This window comes from Melopsittacus undulatus, chromosome 6 (genome assembly GCF_012275295.1).
Source record: "Melopsittacus undulatus isolate bMelUnd1 chromosome 6, bMelUnd1.mat.Z, whole genome shotgun sequence".
In the NCBI taxonomy this organism is placed as follows: domain Eukaryota; kingdom Metazoa; phylum Chordata; class Aves; order Psittaciformes; family Psittaculidae; genus Melopsittacus; species Melopsittacus undulatus.
In genome coordinates, this window is record NC_047532.1 from 75,734,493 (window position 1) to 75,755,430 (window position 20,938).

The following is a 20,938-nucleotide window of genomic DNA, read 5'->3' on the forward strand; positions in this document are numbered from 1 at the left end:
CTCATATTCCACAAGTAAACTCACTTTAACTCCAGCTTTTGAGTCCCTTCCAGATCTCTCAATGAATGATCACACTTGAGAACAGGACAATAGCCTTCAAGAGACATTTAGATTAAATATTATAACTAATTATAGGCAGAGCCTGTCACAGTTGCCTACTGCTTCTGATCTTTGGGCCCTATTCCTACTTACCTGCGATTTTGCCAAGCTCCAACCATCTGGACTGCAACTTTAAATGCCTCTTGTCTGCCTCAGGCTAATTTGCACTGCAGGCAAAATGGTTCAAGTGTTCCTGAGAATAAGGCAGATGAGAAAGATTTCTTTCTCTCTTTTTTGCCTACAGTAAAGCAGCCTGATGACCTTCTCTTTAATGAGCTGAAGCACTTCCCAGCCTTTGGAACAGAACTTAGCTTTTGACAGAATGTGGGCAAGTCTGTATGAACATGAAGCGCTGTCACAGTTTGGGGGTGTAGTTTGAGGTTAGGGGTTTTTGTTGTACCAGCAGGAATGTACCTGGATCCAACTCATTTGTGCTTTAAGAAGAGCAGGAGAGCTGAAACCTTCTTTTGTTTTCAGCCTTTAAACCTCCTGCTTTTTTAAAAGAGAATCAAGGTTTTGGTACATTATTCCTCCTTGTTATTAACTTAAAGGCAAAGTTGAAGTACTTCAGTATTCAGGGAGGTGATCCTACAAGAACGGTGGGGAAGCACTCTTCATCAGGGACTGTAGCGATAGGACAAGGGGTGATGGGTTCAAACTGAAACAGGGGAAGTTCAGGTTACATGTAAGAAAGAAGTTCTTTACTGTGAGGGTACAGAGGCCCTAGCACAGGGTGCCCAAAGCATTCATCCCTGGCAGTGTTCAAGGCCAGGTTGAACAGAGCCTTGGACATGGTCTGCTGTGAGGTGTCCCTGCCTGTGGCAGGGGTTTGGAACTGGGTGATCTTGAGGTTCTTCCCAACCCAAACCAGTCTGGGATTCTATGATGCTACTTGAAGTCAGGCACTGCTCCTCAGCTGCTGGCCTTGCCAGCTCCAGTGGTCAAAAGATGTGGAATGCACAAAAGAGCCCAAACCCAAGGTCTACATCCTGAATATGTGTCACTACACTGGATTGAACACAAGCAGAAAAGATCTCAATTAGGCTCCTTCTGAATCTCAGAGGGTTTATCTGTGGAAGAAACATGCACTGAACATCACAAACCAGCTCAGCCCCGAACATCAGCCCTTAATATCACAAACCAGCTCAGCTCTGAACATCAGCACTGAACATCACAAACCAGCATGAAAGTCAATGGAATTGTCAATTCCTATGGAACTGACAGTCTTGAAGAATTCTGGCCTAAAGTGTCAGTTTAAAGCATTAAAAACCAGGCATCAAACATGGAGGAGACATAAAATGCCTCATTAAGGACACTCACCCAGAACCCTTACACAAAAAGTTGATGGAAAAACACATGATGCTATAATGAAAGGCTGTATTCTAATGCACAGGACACAAGAAACCAAATGGAGGTTTATTCCATAACCTTCATGGACTTTTCACCCTCAATACTGTTGTTCTGATTGCCCGCTAGCTGTGGCATGAGACAGATCCAGAGGAATCAGTGTGCGGCTGAAGAGGTAATTCTCTCCCAGCTCTGTACTTTCAAGAGGCATTTCAGGATCAAATATTTACTTACTAGTGAGCCCAATTATTTTCCATGCTTATGTCACAGGGAAGCATCACAAGCTGGAGGGAGTAAATGGTTTTCAACCTCTCACCAGTTCAAAGCCTGCCTTCTCATTTGATACAAAGCATTTCCTTTGACTTAATACTAGTAATGCAGTGAGCTTTACAGGGCATCTTCAAGGCAAAAAATCTGCACAAGCCAGTAAAAAAAAAGTAGCATTTTACTGTCTATTAGTTCAAGAAGTAAGATTCTAAATCACATCCCTTTGAAAATGAAGCGTTTCCCCCAAATGTCAAATGCACTGCTTGTTCTTCACTGCCAGCACAATGTGAGGTACAGGGCTAGTAATATCATTTCCAGGCTGTTATCTAAACAGCCTATGAACAAAGCAAGAGAGGGGGAAAAAGCATCTTATCACCTCCAGCTTTAAAGCTGCCACAAATTCCAACACTCAAGTGCCATCTCTCAGTGAACACAGAGAACAGAAGAGCTCCTCTGTATGGAAACACACCTTTAATCTCACTTCAGGAATCGCAAAGCTCATTCCCAAGGACAGTGGAGGCTATAGCAGCACAAGTGCTTCTCAAGGCAAAAAAAGAGGGAAAGGTCTGCAAAGCAAAATGCAAAGAAAGGGAAGACCACAAGAGGCTGAGCAGGAGACCACCACCACCCAGTGCTGTGCTGTGGTTATTCATTCCCTCAGCCAAAGCAACTGAAACAAAGCAGGATGTGTTTTCTACTGATGCATTAATAGCAGGAGCCAACTCCTCCTTACAGCAAATACTTTGGGCAGAGGAAATGCTGTGCAGGAGATTCAGCATTCTCATGGTCATTTCTTTTCTTTAGACAAGAGCTTTATATTTGATAGTTTTTAACTTCTTTGCTACCCAGAAAGAGGCTGGGCTGCAGAACCACTCCCCAGCGGAGGGGGACAATGCACTACACCACCCATGGAAACCCTTCCCAGGCCATCTCAAGGATCTCCAGCCAGCTCTCACTAAGTACAGAGTAATTCCCAAGGGTTCCATAAGGAGGCTGATCTCAGCCATGCAGTTGGACAGCAGAGACCAGCACTCCCCTGACAATGACAGCACGAATAATCACCTTCAAAGCCTCATCCAGAGGGAAGCTCTGCACCTCAAGTAGCCACTGAAGCTATCTCTAGTACATGGTAGCTTCCACCCTGCTGTGCTCTGGGCTGGATGAAGGACCAACACCACTGCTCTCTTCCATTCGAAGAACTATTTGCAATTGATGTGTATTTAAGACCAGTTGCCAGCCCACTTACATGGGAGACTGAGCAGACTGGAATCATTTCCTCATGCAAAGGCAGGAAAAACACATGTGCCATTCCAACTGAATTCCTTGCAAATTCAGTAGCAATTTGATTTTGTTGTTTTAATGAGGCAGATTCCAGAGAATGCATTGATCTGATCAGCCTTCACATTCCTGACTCCCCTTTCAGTGACAACCAATTTCCTTACACGCATTATTGGCTGATTTCATTTCCTTCCCCTAAAAAGAAAAGGAGCATAATTTTCCCTGTAACCAAAACAGGAATTTGACCAATACAAATATGCTGCATTAATGCAAGCTGTTCTTCACTAACTTTCCTCAAAAAGAGGGAATTCCAGAGCTGGGAGCTGTAACCCTACAGGCAGCCTCACTGTTCTCTACTGCTTTGTGACATTCAATCAGATTTCCTGACTTGAAGATGACAAATTTGGGAATGAAACCAGCAACAGAACCCGGTGACAGTTGCTCTGCACTGCTGGTTGGTTTGCCCTGTCTCAGGGTTGGGCTTTTCTACTCTTCACTTTCCAGCTGACAGGTCTGTGTGAGATGTTTTTTCCCCAAACACACATTCAGATTATCAGTTTTCCAACTCAGGGTTTGTTTTTAATGCTAACAGATTAAACATGGTGCTTCCTACATCTCATGGCTCAGAGAAGATGCAGTGATTCCTACATGCATCTCCCCATGGAAATGCAGTTACTTCCACATGTGAGTGTTCTCTCTCTTCCATCAGCATCATTCAGCTCTGACCCACCACTGCTTCATGGGACAAATGGGCCCAATCCAGCATCACATCAAACCTATGTGAAGAACTGCTGCACAATGCACCAATGACAGAGTCACTCTAACTCTCAATGCCCAATCCAACATCCCATAGAACCTGTGTGAAGAACTGCTGCACAATGCAGCAATGACAGAGTCACTCTGACTCTCAAGGCTGGATTTAGCAGTGATTCAGGTAAGTGCATAAATACACCCTGAACTATTTTCCTGGGCTCTCTTAGTGTAAGTCTTGAGCATGCAAAGGTATCACCATCCCATCAACACCACTTCCAGACACTACAGCAGAGTGGAAGCAGCCAAGTTGTGTAAAGTCAGACCAAGACATTCATACCACTTTAGAACATTTCAAGGATAAAGCCCAAAGCTTCAAAACGGGATTGTCAGTGCCTACAGTGCATCCAAAAGTTCCACAGGCTTCTCTACAGTGCATCCAAAAGTTCCACAGGCTTCTCTGCAGTAGATAACGCAGGAGGCTCTGCCAGCTACGCACACTCGTGGGAAGCTCTCATCCTCCCTATTTGAGCGGTGTTTTCACAGATTAATATACTTTCACAGGAAAATGAAGGGTTATAAATTGCTCAAATTGATTTCACATCAGCACTGAAGTCAGAGTGAGTAACACACCTGAGGTGACACCATCTACGCAGGCGAATGTGAAACCACAGCATATCGACAGCGTAATGGGCTCCACAAGAGTTCATTTCCCTCTGATGAGATGCACCATTGGCTATTTCATTGCTGGAGCTTATTGCTGCTTTAAAAGCAAAATGTTTTCTTTACGGAGACAGTCCCTGCCTTTACTGCCTGGTGCTGCCTTCTCACCCCTCCCTTTCCTGCACAGCAAATGCATTTTAAACACTTTGCACAATGAAAATGCCTCTGTTTATTCTGCCAGGCCAAGAGATGGAAGGTGTCACCGTGCCCATCTCTGCACTAGAATTACAAAGGGAAAAAAACCAAACAAAATGTAATTTGGCTGTTTTATAGTATTAGGAGGCATTTCAGAATGTTAGTACTTGAACTGTCAAAAGATGCAGCTCTGAAAGTAACTACAGAAAACAGCCCACTTGTAGAACAGAGGAAACCAAGGAGTGAGGGCTCCTGTGTATCTCCCAACTCCTGCTCCCACAGGGAATGCAGGCAGAGGATCCTGTTTTGCCAGAGCAGCTGGGACAAAGGCAGCACCACCGGACTGCACTATGCAGGAGACACTGCAGGCATCTCAGCATGGCCATGATGCTCCTCTGCAGAGACCCTGTCTGAACATGTCCCCATCCAAAACATCCCCCTCTCCTATGGAAGCAGAGCACCACACGGAGTAAGTGGGTGCAGCCCCATGGCCAATGCTGCCCTATGCCCCGCAGAAACAGGGAAGCATCATCTCCTTTCAGAGCAGAAAAGCAGCAGAGCTGGCAGGGGCTGGTACCCCAGCAGTAGAAGACAGGTCCACAAGTACCGAGGAGCTCCTCTGAACACTTTGGGCTGGAGACCTCTAAGCGCAGACATCAAGCACAGTGTTTAAAAGCTGCTGAAGCAGCACATAGGCAGTTCCTAAAAGCCCCCTATTAACCTCCAAGCCTCATTTCACTGATGAGGGGAAGGGCATCAGCATTTAATTGCAGGGGAAGAACAAAGAGGCAGGACATGGGGAAGGAATGAAGGAATCTCAACCATACACATTTCCCTATGGCTGCACCCTTCAAGCCACCCCCAGAGCAGGGGCTGAAGGGCTGGTGGCATCTTCACCACACACTTCACTGCTCCACAGACATGCCAGGGAGTTGCTGCTAGCCCTTTGCAAAGGGCATAACACAGCTTCTCCCTACAGCAGCCAGCCTCTGGATACCCAACATGGGTGCCCCACAGGGTCTGCATGGAAATGCAGGTGGGAGCACGAGAGGCCATCGACGTGGGGCTGTACTGCAGATCTCAAATGAGGATGCAGGAAAACAGCAGCAAAAGCCAACAAGCTCCATCCTGCAAGGACAGGTCACAAGGATGCATGCTGAGCTCTCCATCAGCTGTGAGCAAGGGCTGTGCAAAGCTGCCCGAGATGCACCAGGATTCTGGGAGATCAAGGGAAATGGTACAGACTGAAGCAGAGGAGAAGGAGCCCAGGCAAGAGAGCAACCCCACATCTCAGGCTCAGCATCACAAGGAGCACTGAGAGGCAGCAGCCCCATCCAGCACACCCAGAGCCTCGTAAGCTACATGCAGTGCTGTGCTGGCATTGAAATTCCAGGCAGCAAGAGGAAGAAACAAGAGCAAAAGCGAGCATCTTCCCAAATCTCTTCCCAGCAGTGTGCACTGCCATGCAATACTTCCGAAGCCATGGTTTATGTGGCTCAGGAGGGCACTTTCATGCCCTAACTCCTGCATGATGGATTTTACAATTTGTTAAAGAAACTCATCAATCCTCAGCAGTCATTTTTAATACCCAGAGCCTCCACAAACTCCTGCATTTTGCTGATCCCCCAATTTCAAATCACTTGAAACTGCTGCTACGATTACAGCTCTGCTCCTAAAGCTAAGCATTATAGCCCACTCCAGACTCCCAGCTTCGTGTGCTAGTGTAATAAACAGATTAACTGTGATTTATGAACAATAAGTTCTGGTTATTTGAAAGGAAACATTACTTCCCTAGACTGATTCTGACAAACTGGGAGCTCTCATTATGCAGACAGCTCTTTCCACCTACCTGTAATCATCAGTTTAGAACATCATCGCCAACCTGGGAGATGTACCACCATAGCTTTCCAGTGCAAACTTGGTGTATCCCAAGCACCTGGCAGGAAGCACTGCCAAAGGCAGCCTGGATTGACCCAGTGACACCCGTACTCTTTTAACACATTAATAACAAAATCAACAACAAAACAAGAAGCTTTCAAAGAGGAAAACTGCCACTGTATGGATGGCATCAAGGAAGGAGGCAGCAAGGCTTCAGCAGGCAGAGGAGTAACTAGGAGCAGGAATCATGATACAAAGATCTATTTGTGGTGTTTGCTTGCTTCTAAAGTCTAATCAGTTTTAATCTTCTCTTCCCAAACACTGAATTCCTTCTTTGAATCCGCTCTAAAACATCAGCTTCATCTTTACAAGCCCACAAGCAAGAGTTCACCTTTTCACATGCACTCTCACAACACACCTACAGCTTTGAAGTTGACCACCCCACTCACAGGAGACTTGGCTGCTGCTGAGCATCTGGTTTTGCATGTATTCAGTTAACCATAATCTCTTCTCTCCTGCCTAGAGAAGCTGGGCAAGAAGCCTCCTCCCCTCAGAGTGGCCTGCAGAATGGTGCTATGCTGAAGTGCTGCTGCCAACACCTGGGACACCCTCCTGCACTATCAGACTTCACTGGCTTAAAGACACTGCAGTATTAAACTACCCCAAACAATAGGACATGACTCTGCTGGGCAGCTCTTGTATCAGTGGACCCTTCCCAGCAGCACTCCCACCATGGTGCTCATCCCTTCTCAACTAATGGATGCAACGCGCATCCTGGACTCACCCATCCAAGGCATGATTACTAAAGATCGAAGGCTTTATATACTTAAACCTCTTCAATAGAATAAAAGAAGCCTCAGTTCCCTCACCTTGCCTCTAAAGCAGTAACAGCAGCTTGTGAACAGGGAAAAGTCTTGAAGGATTCCAAATAAGACATTTGAAGAGACAATCACTGATCTTTTATCTTCCAGACTTCAAGAGGAACCCAATTCTTGAAAGAAAACCCAATAAAGCCCAGACATTCTCATCATACCAAAATAAATAATTCAGTCATGCTGTAGAGGCCTCCACCATTAGGGTTGGCTGTTCGATACATCTGTGGCTTAGGTGTCTCTAAGCTGATTAGAGAAAACGTGATAGAAGCTTACAATGTCAACTCCAGCTTCACTCCCAACAGGTAGCAATGGACAGTGCAAATAACTGTGCATAACCAAAAGGGGGGCTATAGGGATGCTGGGGATGGACTATGCATTAGGGACTGTAGTGATAGGACAAGGGGTAACGGGTTGAAACTTAAACAAGGGAAGTTTAGACTGGATCTAAGGAAGAAATTCTTTACTGTAAGGGTGCTGAGGCACTGGAATGGGTTGCCCAGGGAGGTTGTGAATGCTCCATCCCTGGCAGTGTTCAAGGCCAGGCTGGATGAAGCCTTGGGTGATATGGCTTAGTGTGAGGTGTCCCTGCCCATGGCAGGGGGGTTGGAACTGGATGATCTTAAGGTCCTTTCCAACCCTAACTATTCTATGATTCTGTGGTTTATGCCTAGTGGAGGATTTACAGCCTTCAGAGCCACGTGGTAGGACAAAGAGTTACAGCTCTGCCTTCATCCTACTGTAGCACTCAAGGGGAGATGAACTGACATCCTCCTCACCCCCCTGCTCTTCCTAAACCATCAAGGGCTCAGCTCCAGAGAGGAGAAACAGGATCCTGCCAGGAATAAGAGGATACCATACACAGGTAGGCTTCTCTGTATTGATTTATCAGGGTCTTCCTAGAAACTACTCCCAAAGACACATCCCAAAAGCCCCTCAAATCCCCCTAGCCCCTGCAAACTCCCCTTAAGTACCCAACAGAGCTCCTGTTGTCTTCCAGCTGCCATCTGCAGAAGGTTAAATGCCATTGCCTTTGCAGGGCAGCAGATTAGGTCTTCAATTTAGCTTTCACTAAGTGGGATTCAACTACAGCGTCCTGTTCAGTTTTCCAGTTTGTGTAGTTATACTCCTGCCTTCCAACCATTCCCCCAATCCCAAAGTCCCAGCAGCCCTCCAGGGAAGTGGATTGGATTCAGGATCAGAAACAGGCAATGGTGTATCTCCAGACTCAGGCCACTGCTACCCTGTTGGCTCCAGCAACCTCTGCATCACCACCAGTGGATCACAGAGCCATAGACTCGCTCCAACAGCCTGACGTGTGCTCCATGCAGAGGTTGGCTGCTCCAGGCTTAACCAGCATCAACAGGAGAGGCTGTAGAAGGGCACCAACCAAAAAGCCAAGATCTAAGGCCAACAGAAAGAGAGGGGAGAAAGGTGACTGGCAGGCCAGGCTCTCACCATTTGGCACAGCAGGTTGGTTGCAGTAACTCAAAGGTTAGTTTGGATGAGAACTCCAGAGCAATACTATATGGCACTTGCCAAAAGTGAGCAAGCTCAGCTCATGCTCATCTTCACAGTATGCAACAGAGCTGCTGTCAGCTAAGAACCTGAACCAGCAGGTAGGTACATGGGCAGATACCAGCATGGATACACTGCATGAAAGCAAAAATACCTGCCCTCAACAACATTCCAGTGTAAGATTTAAGTGCAGTCAAGGCAGCTACAATCCATTTCAACATTGTCAAACGCAGCGAGCTTCCAAAGGATTAAATCACTACTTAAATAATCTTCATCACTTAAAAAAATGCCTGTAAGAGAAGTCCAGGAGCTAACTGTACCAGTGAGACTGAGGGAAGGGAGGATTCTTTGGGTTGGGATTTTTCCTTCTTAACTGCAATAAAGAAAAAGCCCAAGGCTCTAAAATTAATAATCCAATAAACTTTGCTATGTGAACATTGTAACAGATAAGCCTGGATAAGAGTTTCTGTAAATGCCAGACAATTTCCCTTGATCTTTGTCAGCAGCGAGGCTGCTCTAGCTTCTGTGGGAAGAAATTCAATTTGGTGCCAAATAACAACATCTGGGTGAGATTTCACTTGTCAGATCAGCAGTCCCTTCAGATGCCAAGCTAAAAATACTCACATTCATTCTGAAGGATTCCACATTTGTATTTTTTTTTAACATGAGTGGTTAGGGTACATTTCCATTCCACCACCCTGGCACTGCTCTAAAGCAGGGTGTTACACATCTTCTGGGCAGGACCCCCAGCAGAAGCCAGGGGTAAGACACATGTCCTGCAGTCCCAACACCTGGAGCCACAGGGCATCTGTCCCCAGCTTCAAGCAAAGGCACCATGCAGAAGCAGGACCTGCAGGAGATGGTTTGGGACCATGGTGGGCTCCGATGGCACTCCAGGATTGCTCCAGCATCCCCCCAGTAACCGCATTAAGCCCCAAGCACCCCCTGCAATGGGCGTCCCACGCTCTCCACCTGTGCCACGGCAACAGCAGGTTTGCCAACCTGCAATGAGCTGTCATAGCACATACCTTGGCATTGTGGGAGGACACAAAGAGCACTCTGGTGGGATTTGATTTGGGACACAACAGCCTTAGGGATGTCATGAGGTAGAAACCTGTCCCCTACCATCAGCAGGGCCAAGAAGCAGGAAATCACTGCTGTATGCTGAATCCAGTTTTTACAGCTGGCACAGCCTCTGGCACTACAGCCATCAAACCGCTCTTGAACAAGCAGCAATTAACATATCCACCTATTAACAAAGTGCTTTTCTATAGACTTTGAGACTAAAGTTAAAAATAACAAACAATACACAGTTTTCAAAGTCTAATGAATTGCTCTTCAAAGTCCAAACCACTTTATACAAGGTAATTAAAGTGAGCTCCTCGGTGGCTCCAGCTAGGAATTCCTCTTCTTCAACAGATTGCAAAAGACCTTGAAAATTAGTCAGAAGCTCTTTTTATAAGCAGAAGTGGTCAGGAATTCTTCCATTAAATGCTTTTCATCCCTGCTACCAAGAATGGCAACTCTGCATACCAAGGCTTCACAGAGTAACATCAGCTCCCAAATCCCTGCACAGGAAAAGGGCTCTCACTGCCAGGGTGGAAAAACTAAAGGAAAAACATCAGAGCAAGGGATTCAGCTCTCCTGAAGAGGCAGAAAGTTCCAAGTTAGAGCACTCAACTCTGCTTTACTGTGCAGAACCTGCAGTAACATAGGGTGTCATTCCCACATGCAATAAGAGTTCTTGTTGCGATGTTTGCGTTAAATGGTAGGGCAAGGAGGCAGCACTTTGTATTCCAGCCAGGTTATTAATTGCTGAAGTTAGTCCACATTTCCAAAGCCTGGAAAACCAATCTCTCAGTAGTTTTACTCCATTCTGTTCAGAGGAATTGGAACTTAATAGTCACTGCATTGACAAGTATAGGGAAAAGATATGCTGTTGATTCCTCAGCAATCCAGCTGATCTCACACTGAGAAAACACAACACATTAGACTGCATCAGGCAGCCATGGACCAGAATAGAGCTTTGCCATGATCTCTCAAGCTCCAGCAGGCTTTGGGTCTTGCTATTAATGATGCATAACCAAAAATGAATCAATTATTCTGCAGAAATATCAGCATGAAGGGAAAAAACCCCACTTGACTGCTCATGCCTTCTTTAAATATAGGCAGAAGTGCCATCAATACAGAACAATGGAGCCTCAAAAGGAAAGCACTCAATAAACAAGCAATCATTTCATTACCATTAACCGCAGATGGAGTAAGTTTTGCTTGTGTAAAGGCCCTAAAAAACTCTGATTGCCGATTTAAGTGACATGAACTCATGTGTATCCACAGGAGAACAGTATTTGTCAAAGCTGTTTTGCCAAAAGGACAATACATCACATTAGAAGATGAAAATACATCAAATTATCACTAGAAAAGGAAGAGAGTTGCCACCATAGCAAGGCACCAGGTTACCAAGCCCTCACATACCCCCTGGTGAGCCACATGGATGGCACTCGTGAGCATGCCATCTCTCCCATGGAACAACCAACTGTGTTTTGCGCTGGATAACAACGATCAATGCACACACTTCAGTCAGATGCTTACCAAGCATTAGAGTGGGGTGACAACGAGATCATGTTACTGCAGCCTGGGACTGGAAGAATCAGCCCAGATGGTGCTTGCACAGATATGGAAATGCTGGGAGAAGTGGGGTTTTCATTTATTGTTACATTTCCACTTGAAGAGGTGTAGCCTTTAGCGTTCCAATTGCTGTTTCAATGACAGGAATATTTAGGACAAGCCTGCCAGAGCAGCCATACCCCAAATCAGGTGTATTACTTATCAGAAATGAGCATATATAATACATATAATCACATGAAAACCAGAAAACTTCCAGCCACATGCACTTCTGATCATGAGATGCTGACAAAGAGCACCAAAGCATCTCCTCCTCCTGGACCACCCCAGCACCCACCTTGGAAGACAGCAGCATTCTGGATGACAAGAAACTTGAGCTCCATGCTGGCAGACTGCAGGAGCTGCTCCATGGTCAGGCGGGCTGTTGCCTGGTACTTCTCTTCCATCTTCCTGGAGCAGCATGTGGAGCCCTTGGGGATACATACTTGCAGATCAGTGCCTGGAGGGGAAGAAGGGCACAAAATTTGCTTGAGGGGTTGGAATTAGCAGGAGACAGCAAACTCCATACATTGGTATCGCTGCAATCACTGCTTGGGCAAATCGATGACATTCCTGGGATTGTCCTGAGCAAGCAGCTTGGCCGAAGGAGCAGATTGATAAGGCAGAGCCCGAATCGCTGAGCAATAGCCCCTGGGAGGTTGTTTTGTACTCCTGCCAGCACACTGCTGCCTGCAGCTCCCACACACTCTATCCACTGATGAGCTGGTGCTGAGCAGAGAGATACAGAGCATCATCCTGTTGCTCCCACATGCTGACCAGCACACTGGTAAGGAGCTGCAGGCAGACAGAGAGAAGGGGTCAGAGATGAGGAAATGACGAGCCAGGATTTGAAGCTGTAGCTTTACAATGAACAGAGCAACAATAACAACAACAGGACGACACAACAGTAATTTACCATTTTTTAGTTCAGACTTCTAAATTGTGCACATCTCCCGAGTCCTCCCAGTTCCACCATTCCATCCTCACCTCACTGCAACAAGCTCCCTCCACCCATTCACCAGTGAGGTAGAAAAGCCAGAGGACAAAGGCAAGAGGAGCACTGATTGCTCTAGCATCTCAAGCTGTAACTCAAATCACTGGTCAGTGACACCAAACTTTGGTTTTTAGACATTCCCAAACCTCTTACTCCTGGAGGTAATAGACAAATTTTAGGAAAAGTGCTGTTAGCCAAAAATAGATCAAATCTAGGGAAAAAAAAAGAGAAAGAACACTCATTGTTTGCATTCAGACAACAGGAGAAGATGGGACAGAAGAACTAGAAGTAGCAGCAACAAAGTCTCATTCTGGATCAATCAACCAAGCAAACCTTGGCCCCATGAACACAAGCAAAACAATGAGCTCCTATCAAAGCAAGGAGCCTTCATCATGCAGAACACATCTAACCTGATGGTACTGTTAGAAACTCAAACAGCAAGCAACAACTCCATTAAAAACAGCCATCCAGGGCTAGGCAGGAGCAAGGACCTCAGTTCAGTGCCTGCCATCTAAAGTGCACCATGCCCAGAGCAGGAATAGCTCCCTCTTAAGCTCAGCGCTGCCCAGAATCAAGATTAGGAAGCAGTCCCCAAGCAACTGACCAACAGCACAGACAGGGCAAATGCTCCCCATAGCCCTCAGCCTTCAGGCCCTGCCTTCCCCTTTGCCTGAGGAGTCTTTTTCACCTCTCTAAAAGTCACTTTGGTAATTTACATCTTTGCTATGGAGGGATCACTCACCCTTTCGGGATCTTCTCTCCTTCTCAAGAGTCTTTTAGCATATCCACTCTCTCACTAATTACTACAAAGGGTCAAGGCACTTTTGTAAGTAGAACAGGATTAATATTAACATCAGTTCAACCGTGCACCTCCTGAGGAGGAGTCACACACACCAACGAGGGAACACCAGCTGTCAGGAGCAGTGACAGCAGAAACCCTCCTGCCTTCAGCCCCATCCCTTCCCTGGCACAGCCTGGGGGAAACAAAGCAGAACTCTTCATCTGTAACAGGAATATCACACATGGAAATGAGCTTTAACCAATGCACATCCTGTCATCACTGGCAAAGGGTGAGAAAGTCCACAGCACCACCCCGGCTGCCTCAGTTTCCCCTTCTGCAACACAGGATGTGCAGCACAAATTTCTCCATCAACAAGGCCAAGCTGGATGGGGCTTGGAGCCCTGTCCTAGTGCCTGCTCCAGTAGAAGGTGTCTCTGCCCATGGCAGGGAGTTGCAACTGGATGAGCTTTAAGGTCCCTTCCAACCCAAACCAGTCTGGGATTCTCTGATCAGTCCCTCTGGGGAAAAGAAGTCAGTACCACTAACCTAAAGATTGACTCTCAGTGGCTCATGAACTCACTCACTCCAGAGGAGAACAGCGACAGGTATTTCACACATCAAAATCAAAACCACAGGGATCATAAAACCACCTAACAGCAAGACAGGGCATTAATGAGAGCAGCAGCTCTGTAACAGCAAGTTAAAGAGGTTTTTTCAAGTCAAGTCCAAGTCAATTTACACCGCCAAGAGGCTTAGCATGCTCCCTTTAACACTACAATACAGCCAGAAATGCCTTGTTAATACAAAACTTATTTCCTCCTACATTTATTATATTAGGACACATTTCAAAGGAAGGGGGGGGGGAGGAAAGCTTTCCATGATGAATGAAAATTCCAATATAGAAAATCCAAGAGCTGGCAATTAAGAGATCTGTGCAAGTTCAAGCCAGGGATAGGAAGCAGCAAGGTCATCTCCTCACATCCCATCCTTCTTTTTAGCTATTAAGCCAATTTCTCCCCTTAAGTGGATCTTTATTGTTGTGAAGGAAAAAGACAGACATGCTGCAGCAAAGCCATCACAGAGGAGGAAGAAAAGCCTGGGGATTAACTCAGACAGCTTAAAACATTTTACAGACACAGCCAACTAACACCAGTGATCAAAACATCATGGAAAATGCAACAGGTCAATACAGGCTCTTACAAGCTACCAGGGGCAATGTCCTCCTTGGCACAGAGTGCTGCTACAGAGGGCCAAGGAACAGGGGCCTGACTCCCATCTGTCAGCTATTTGCTGTGTTCAGCAGACCCAGATGGTGAGCAGACCCTAACAGCTCCATCTGTAAGCCCCAGTGGTAAGGAGGTTTTGACACCCAGGACCCCAGTTTATTCATACCATTGCTTGGAGGTCCCCTCTTCTGCATTCACACTGCAGCATCACCCAAGAGACACAGATCCTGCATCCCAAACTACGCGTGATCCAGAAGCATGTGGATGCAGAGACAGGGCCACCACAAGCCTACGGACCAGGCACCAGCATGAATTAAACTGCCACATGTTCTGGCTCCATAAATGCAACGCAAAATGTCCTGAGTCATCACATCCTACCCCTGCCTCCCAATTCACCTCCTCCAAGCACTTTATCTAACACAAACACCTCCAGTGATAACTCCAACTTGCGAGATAGCAAAGCCCATTCAGCTGCCTAATGGCCCTTACTGTTTTATCTCCCAACCTACACACTCCCTTTTACTTAAAGATTCAAGCCACTCCACCTTGGAATGCCAGTCTCATCCCTCGCAAACAACCCTCTCCTTTGCTATAAATCATCACACGTTCATTTTTGGAAAGAAGCATCCCACGAATTCCTCCAACAGTTTGATGAGATGGCATTTGGAAGCTCAAATCCCAGTCTCTGCAAGGCGATACTGACAGGATGCTAAACTCAACACCCAGCTCCGATGGGGGAGAAGGAGCTGGATGAGGCCACTTCCATTGGCTCATGGGTGTCAGGCACCACTGTGCCATTTGTGCCATCTTGGAGAGCCACAGTGTAAATGCTGCAGCACTTCTGCACCCACTCCTACCTGACAGGACCAATCTCTACAGCTCTGGTAATCCCATCACTGCTCTTCCTCCTCCTTCTCACAAAGGGAGTTTCTCCTGAAGCCCAGGTAGCAGTGAATTTAAAGCATTAAGTGTGACTTTGGTGCACAGTTATTCCCAGATAGGCGGCAAGCACAGCAGAAGTGAAAATAATGTCATAGAATCACAGAATCAGCCGGGTTGGAAAAGACCTTTAAGATCATGGAGTCCAACCATTACCCCAGCACTGCCTAGCCCACCACTAAACCACGGCACTAAAGGTAAACTTATCCCCCATCATGGCCACCCTTCATGATCTCCACTCACAAACAACCCTCATTTCCTCTGACGGCCACCCCTCGCACCCCATAGCTGCCCCTCACTGCCATCCCTCATCTCCCCTCACTGCCATCCCTCATCTTCCCTCACTGCCATCCCTCATCTCCCCTCACTGCCATCCCTCATCTCCCCTCACTGCCATCCCTCATCTTCCCTCACTGCCATCCCTCATCTTCCCTCACTGCCATCCCTCATCTCCCCTCCCAGTCTTCCTCTCCCTTCATGGCCACCCATTGCCTCCTCCTCCTCAGTGGATTAAATGTCAACCTCTCCTTGAGATCATGTGCAGGCGGTTGTGAGCTCCTTCGTGAGCCTTCAGCATCCCAAGATAGCTCCAACCCTGTCATCAGACCCTGACGGAGGAGCCATGCTTCCCACTGGAGCACACGAGCCTGCCCACCCAGATCCAATGGCAGCTGAAATTGGATTCACATTCCCCCAAACTCACCCCAGGCACTGCCTAAATAAGAACCCATCGTGCCTCATGTTCCACCACTGCAGCCTCCTCCACAAGGAGCAGCAGAACCCTTCGGTTCCTGCGGTTGGGAAATGTCAGAGGGCTTCATCCTGCCCTCCCAGCTCACCATTTTGTTAATGGCATCCATCAGAAAGCTACTTCTTTTCTCTCTCTAATAGTTTCACACTCAGCATCATGCTTTAAACAGATAAAAGCAGTGGTTCAACCTTTAAATATAGTGGGTTTCCCCCCAGCTATTTCAATCATTCCCCTCTTTTTAAATCAAAACCCTGCTTTTAAATGATGTGACTACGAGGTCATGCGTCTGCCACTGGCTTTTAATGCTCAGCGTTTGCGGTGAGGGAAAGAAATGCAACTGTTGAGAACCCAGGTTAAGTGCTGATCTTTTTAAAACCTAATTAAAGAGATATAAATTATAAACCAACCTCGTTCGATAGGTGATGCAAGTTGGAACAGCATGGGATATTTATTAGTGCTTAATTATCCTTTCTTTCCTATTCCATCTTGCGTTTCCGAAGGCCATCTGACTCTGGATGCCTCCCTAAGCCCTGCAGTGTTGCCAGGCAAATATAACACCGTAACACCACGTCTTTTAAAAGAAGAAGTTGTGGAGAAAATAGGTTTGAGAGAGTAGAAGTCTCCTTCTAACAAATCTATCAATGATACTATCATTCAAAAGTATAGAGTTTAACTCGTGGGCACCCACTCACCATACATGGTTGCTACAGCGGCACGCACACACCCTACAGCCATTCCAAAGGCTGGGAAGAACAGTGTTCAGGATGTTGTTAACATTAACCCTCAGGGGAAAAAGACAAAATGAATGATCTCGCTATAAAACCACTGCCTGGGGAGGTTACTGAGGTTTAGGGTTCTGCTCCTGCTCTCTGAACTAGCAAGAGAACAACTCGCTGGCCTGAAATAATGAAGAACAGAAAACTCAATTAGCTAGTAAGCGAAGACCTGAAACCAGCACGCTCAGCCGAACCAAAAGGCTGCATGGGGAGGAGGATCATTAGTCCCACTCAGGGAAAACAGCATAAAAGAGTGGGAGTACAAAGGGAACCAGCTCCTGAGCAAAGGTGCATTGAATCCAGCGGGAAGAGCTGGGGTGTTTAGTTTGTGTGTTGGCACACAGCAGCTGCCAAGAGAAGAAAAGAGAGAAGAAAGCTTGACATGCTCAGACAGCCGGTTGTAAAGCTTTACACCTCAACTCCAACAGCAAAAGGTTCGTGTCCTCTGTTTTCTTTGGGTGAATCCATATTTGCTTCCATCAAAGAGAATGAACAAAAAGCTAGAAACTGCACTCTGCTGTGGGAGGAGGAGAAGAGGCACGCTGCAGGTATCTCTGCTGAGATGAATATTCCTCAGCATCCACAGAGCCCAGAGCAGATACATCTATCCCCCTCTCCCCAAGTCATCGAGGCAACAGCTTGCCCCTTTTCCCCTCTATCCACACGCACCAGCACCATTATCTGGAGTGTCACCACAGAGAAATCCAAACGTCAAGGAGAAGAGAAGAGCAGACAGGGGAAAAAACTGCAATTCCAGCTGCTGTTTATACATGAGAAATTATGCAGGGAAAAAGACAAAAGGAAGAAGGAAACCAAGGCAGGCAGCGTAAGAAGAGACTTCAGTTATTAACGAATGTAAAGTTCCCCCAGCACAGAGCTGCGGGTGCCTCATGAGCTGGCATGAAGGCTAAGCTCCAAAAACCTATGAAAAGCACTCTCCCATCACCCTGCCTTCACTCCTCTCCAGCACAGGGCCTCTCATCTAGCTCGAGTCAAGCTGTTGCCATGAATTACATCCTCCCACTGCTCCCAACAGTCAGCCACAGCTGACAGTAGTTCAGTCGTGCTGCTCCCCACCTCCAAGCATGCCAAAGCATGCTCCAGAGCTACAAAAACCCAGTCCCCAGGCTTTAGGACCAGAGGAGATCGAGTTCCTTCTCACTGCCTGATGCACGCCTTCAGCTAGAATTATTCCCAGAACATTAGTACTGCTCATGAAACAGCACGACACTTCCCTCCCCTTTATTGGAATTGCCTTTTTCTTCATTCAAGGCATCAGCCTGGTGTGGCTGGATCCTCTCCAGGGAGCACTGCGCTGATGTCCCCCAAGCCCACGCACCACTGATCCAGTAAAATGGAGCCGTGGGACATTTCTCCTGCGTGTGTTGCAACTCAGCAGTGTTTCCTCTGCTTTAATGCCTTGAGCTGCAACTGCTCCTAACACAAAACGTGGCTTCCAGAAGTCAGCTTTCCGTGTCAAAAACACCCTGATGTGTTTGAAGTAGGTTGTTTCAAGCCTTAGTTTTCCTAGGGTGATGTGATCTATAAGCAGAGGTTCTCAGAATTGATCCTGTGGTGATTTGTGGCTGGGAGCTCCAAAACTTTTCTAATTGACGGATGTATGAAAGGAAGAAAGCCATAAACAGAAGCCTGGGAAATAGTCCTTGAGTGATGTTTCCCTATTACAGAGATTTATGCAGCTGCTACTAGGAGAAGCAAGCACTCTGAAGTGTAATTACTACAGAGTTATGCAAGATGGGCCAGATCCAAGGTATAAGCAAGCGCTCATTGCTTTAATTATGATCAAGTTTATGTACTTAGGCAAACGCAAAATCCACTTTCGATTTGATATGTGGGAACTTTATCATCGTAACAAGTCGGAAGCGTTCACTTGAAACACCAGCCCTGTTACAAGATATTGATCCAGCTGCCCACAGGCTCTGCAGAGAGGTAAAGGGCTCCCTCCCCCTGAACAGCATTGAATGCAGCTGGGGCTCCCAGAGGAATACAGGCAATGCCAGCAACCTGAACCCAGCCAGGAAAGGAAGTCTCCAAGCGAAACCACCCACTGAAATCACAGCCTGGGCCAGGATGGAGGATGCCACTGGTTTCTGGGAAGGACCCACCACGGTGCAGCCCTCAAGCTGCAGCAGCCCCTCACCACACACAGTACAGCCACTGCTCACCCCTCCATCAAAGTTACATCAGGATCAAAACAGGTATTCACTGCCTCCCACAGGAGGAAGGGAAGGCATTCCTGCGATTACAAAGAGCAAAATCTGTTGGTTTAGTGGTGATAAGAGCAGCTCCTTCCCCTCCCCACAACTCTCCATCCAAGCATTTCATCACAAAGTATTTCCAGTGCTCCGTACTGACAATGAGACCGAGGCTCTGCAGAACGGAGAAAGAAGAGGTGCTATTCCTGCAGCCAGTCCAAAGGGCACATGAAGAGTCTAACATTATATGGGAAGAGGATGCAAGGATAGCAAGGGATAGGGGAGGTACTCTCACACCAGGACTTACATCCCAACTCTCCTAGATGTCACAGCTGTTGATGACCTGAGGCATTGCTACAGTCCTACAGCCCAAAGGATTTGGGATGTGCACCAGCAGATACCCCACCTTCCAGTCCCACCTTTCTCCCCTTCGCTGCAGCAGAACACTGCTGAAGCAACTCTTGTGTCTCTGGCCCTGACTCCCAACACAAGAACCATAACTCAACACACGGTTATTAGAAGCAGCTACCGCTGGCGATGATCTCATTGCATCTCCCCTGCCTGTCACGTTCGCCTGCTATCTCTTCCTTTTCCTACTTTGATCAGAAGCTTTCCAGGGCAGGCGTTCTCCGCTGCATATTTAACCCAGCACAACAGCCCCAGAGCTCCCCAGGCAGCTCTATAATGCAACCACCAGAACCTCATCCTTCTGCATACACACAGGCACCCACCCAGAGGAGCCCACACTCCCTCCCTCATTACCAAAAAGCTGCAAAAGGAGCTCTAAAAAGCAGGAATTCAAGTATTTCACTTACATTTTATAATAGGAACGAGGCATGTATACGGGAAGACACCGAGCAGGGTGTAGGTGATGAGGTTTGGTGCGGTACCACCTGTGATGCTAATTGCACAACGGAACAGCACCTCTCCCGGCTCGGTGCTCGCCGTTCGTTTGAGCCCGTTTCCCCGAGCCGTGGCTGGGGGTGACGGTCCCGGGCTGCACAGCGCGGAGATCCCAGACCCCGATTTAAGGTAACACTGAGCCCAGCACCCCGAGCCCCAGCTGCCGGGCGGCGGGAGAGCCGGCTCCGCACCGTCCCGCTACCGCACAGAGACCCCCCCCCAACACCCTTCCGCACCCCTCCGCCGGGGCACTGGCGCCGCTTCGCTCCGCACAGGGGCACCGGCGAGCCCTGGAAGGGAGGGCTGCAGACCAGACGCCACGGTGCCGGCCGGTCTCACCTGGCACTGGGCTCTCGGGCACCCACTTGGCTCCGGGCTGCAGCACCTGGAAGGAAGCGCGGACCGGGCGGCAGGAGTCATCCCCCTTGGGCTGCCCGCCCGCCGGGGCACCGAGCAGCGCTGCCAGCACCAGCAGCCCCAGGGCTCCGCCGCTCCCCGACATGGTCCCGGGCAGCGGAGCTGCTGCGCTACTCCCGACCCGCAGGCATCGCGACCGGCACCGGAGCCGAGGCCAACCCCGCGCTGCGCCCGGAGCGCCGCCACGGCCCCGCCCCGCCCCGCCTCGCCGCGCTCCCATTGGTCCCCGCTCAGCCGGTTCCGCAAGCTGATTGGTGCTCGCTCCGCCTCCCGCACACTTGCCCCGCGCGCGGTAGTTTCCATCCCGCGCTGCCCGGAGCCATCAGTGAACCAGCGGGACACGAGGACACTGGGATACTGGGACAGTGGGACACTGGGACACTGGCACCCCCCGCAGGGCCAGC

At 48.0% G+C, this 20,938-nt stretch overlaps 1 protein-coding gene across 1 annotated transcript in view; it reads right to left on the reverse strand.

Moving 5' to 3' along the window:
- GPC3 (glypican 3) overlaps window positions 1-20,697 on the reverse strand; it is a 141,889-nt gene extending 121,192 nt beyond the window's left edge. Inside the window, exons 1-2 of the mRNA XM_034064233.1 lie at window positions 20,457-20,697; window positions 11,830-11,991 (exon numbers count right to left, since the gene is read on the reverse strand). Coding sequence (XP_033920124.1) covers window positions 11,830-11,991; window positions 20,457-20,619 — 325 coding nt within the window. The 5' untranslated portion in view covers window positions 20,620-20,697. The remainder of the gene's footprint in view (window positions 1-11,829; window positions 11,992-20,456) is intronic.
- Between the last annotated feature and the right edge of the window lie 241 nt (window positions 20,698-20,938).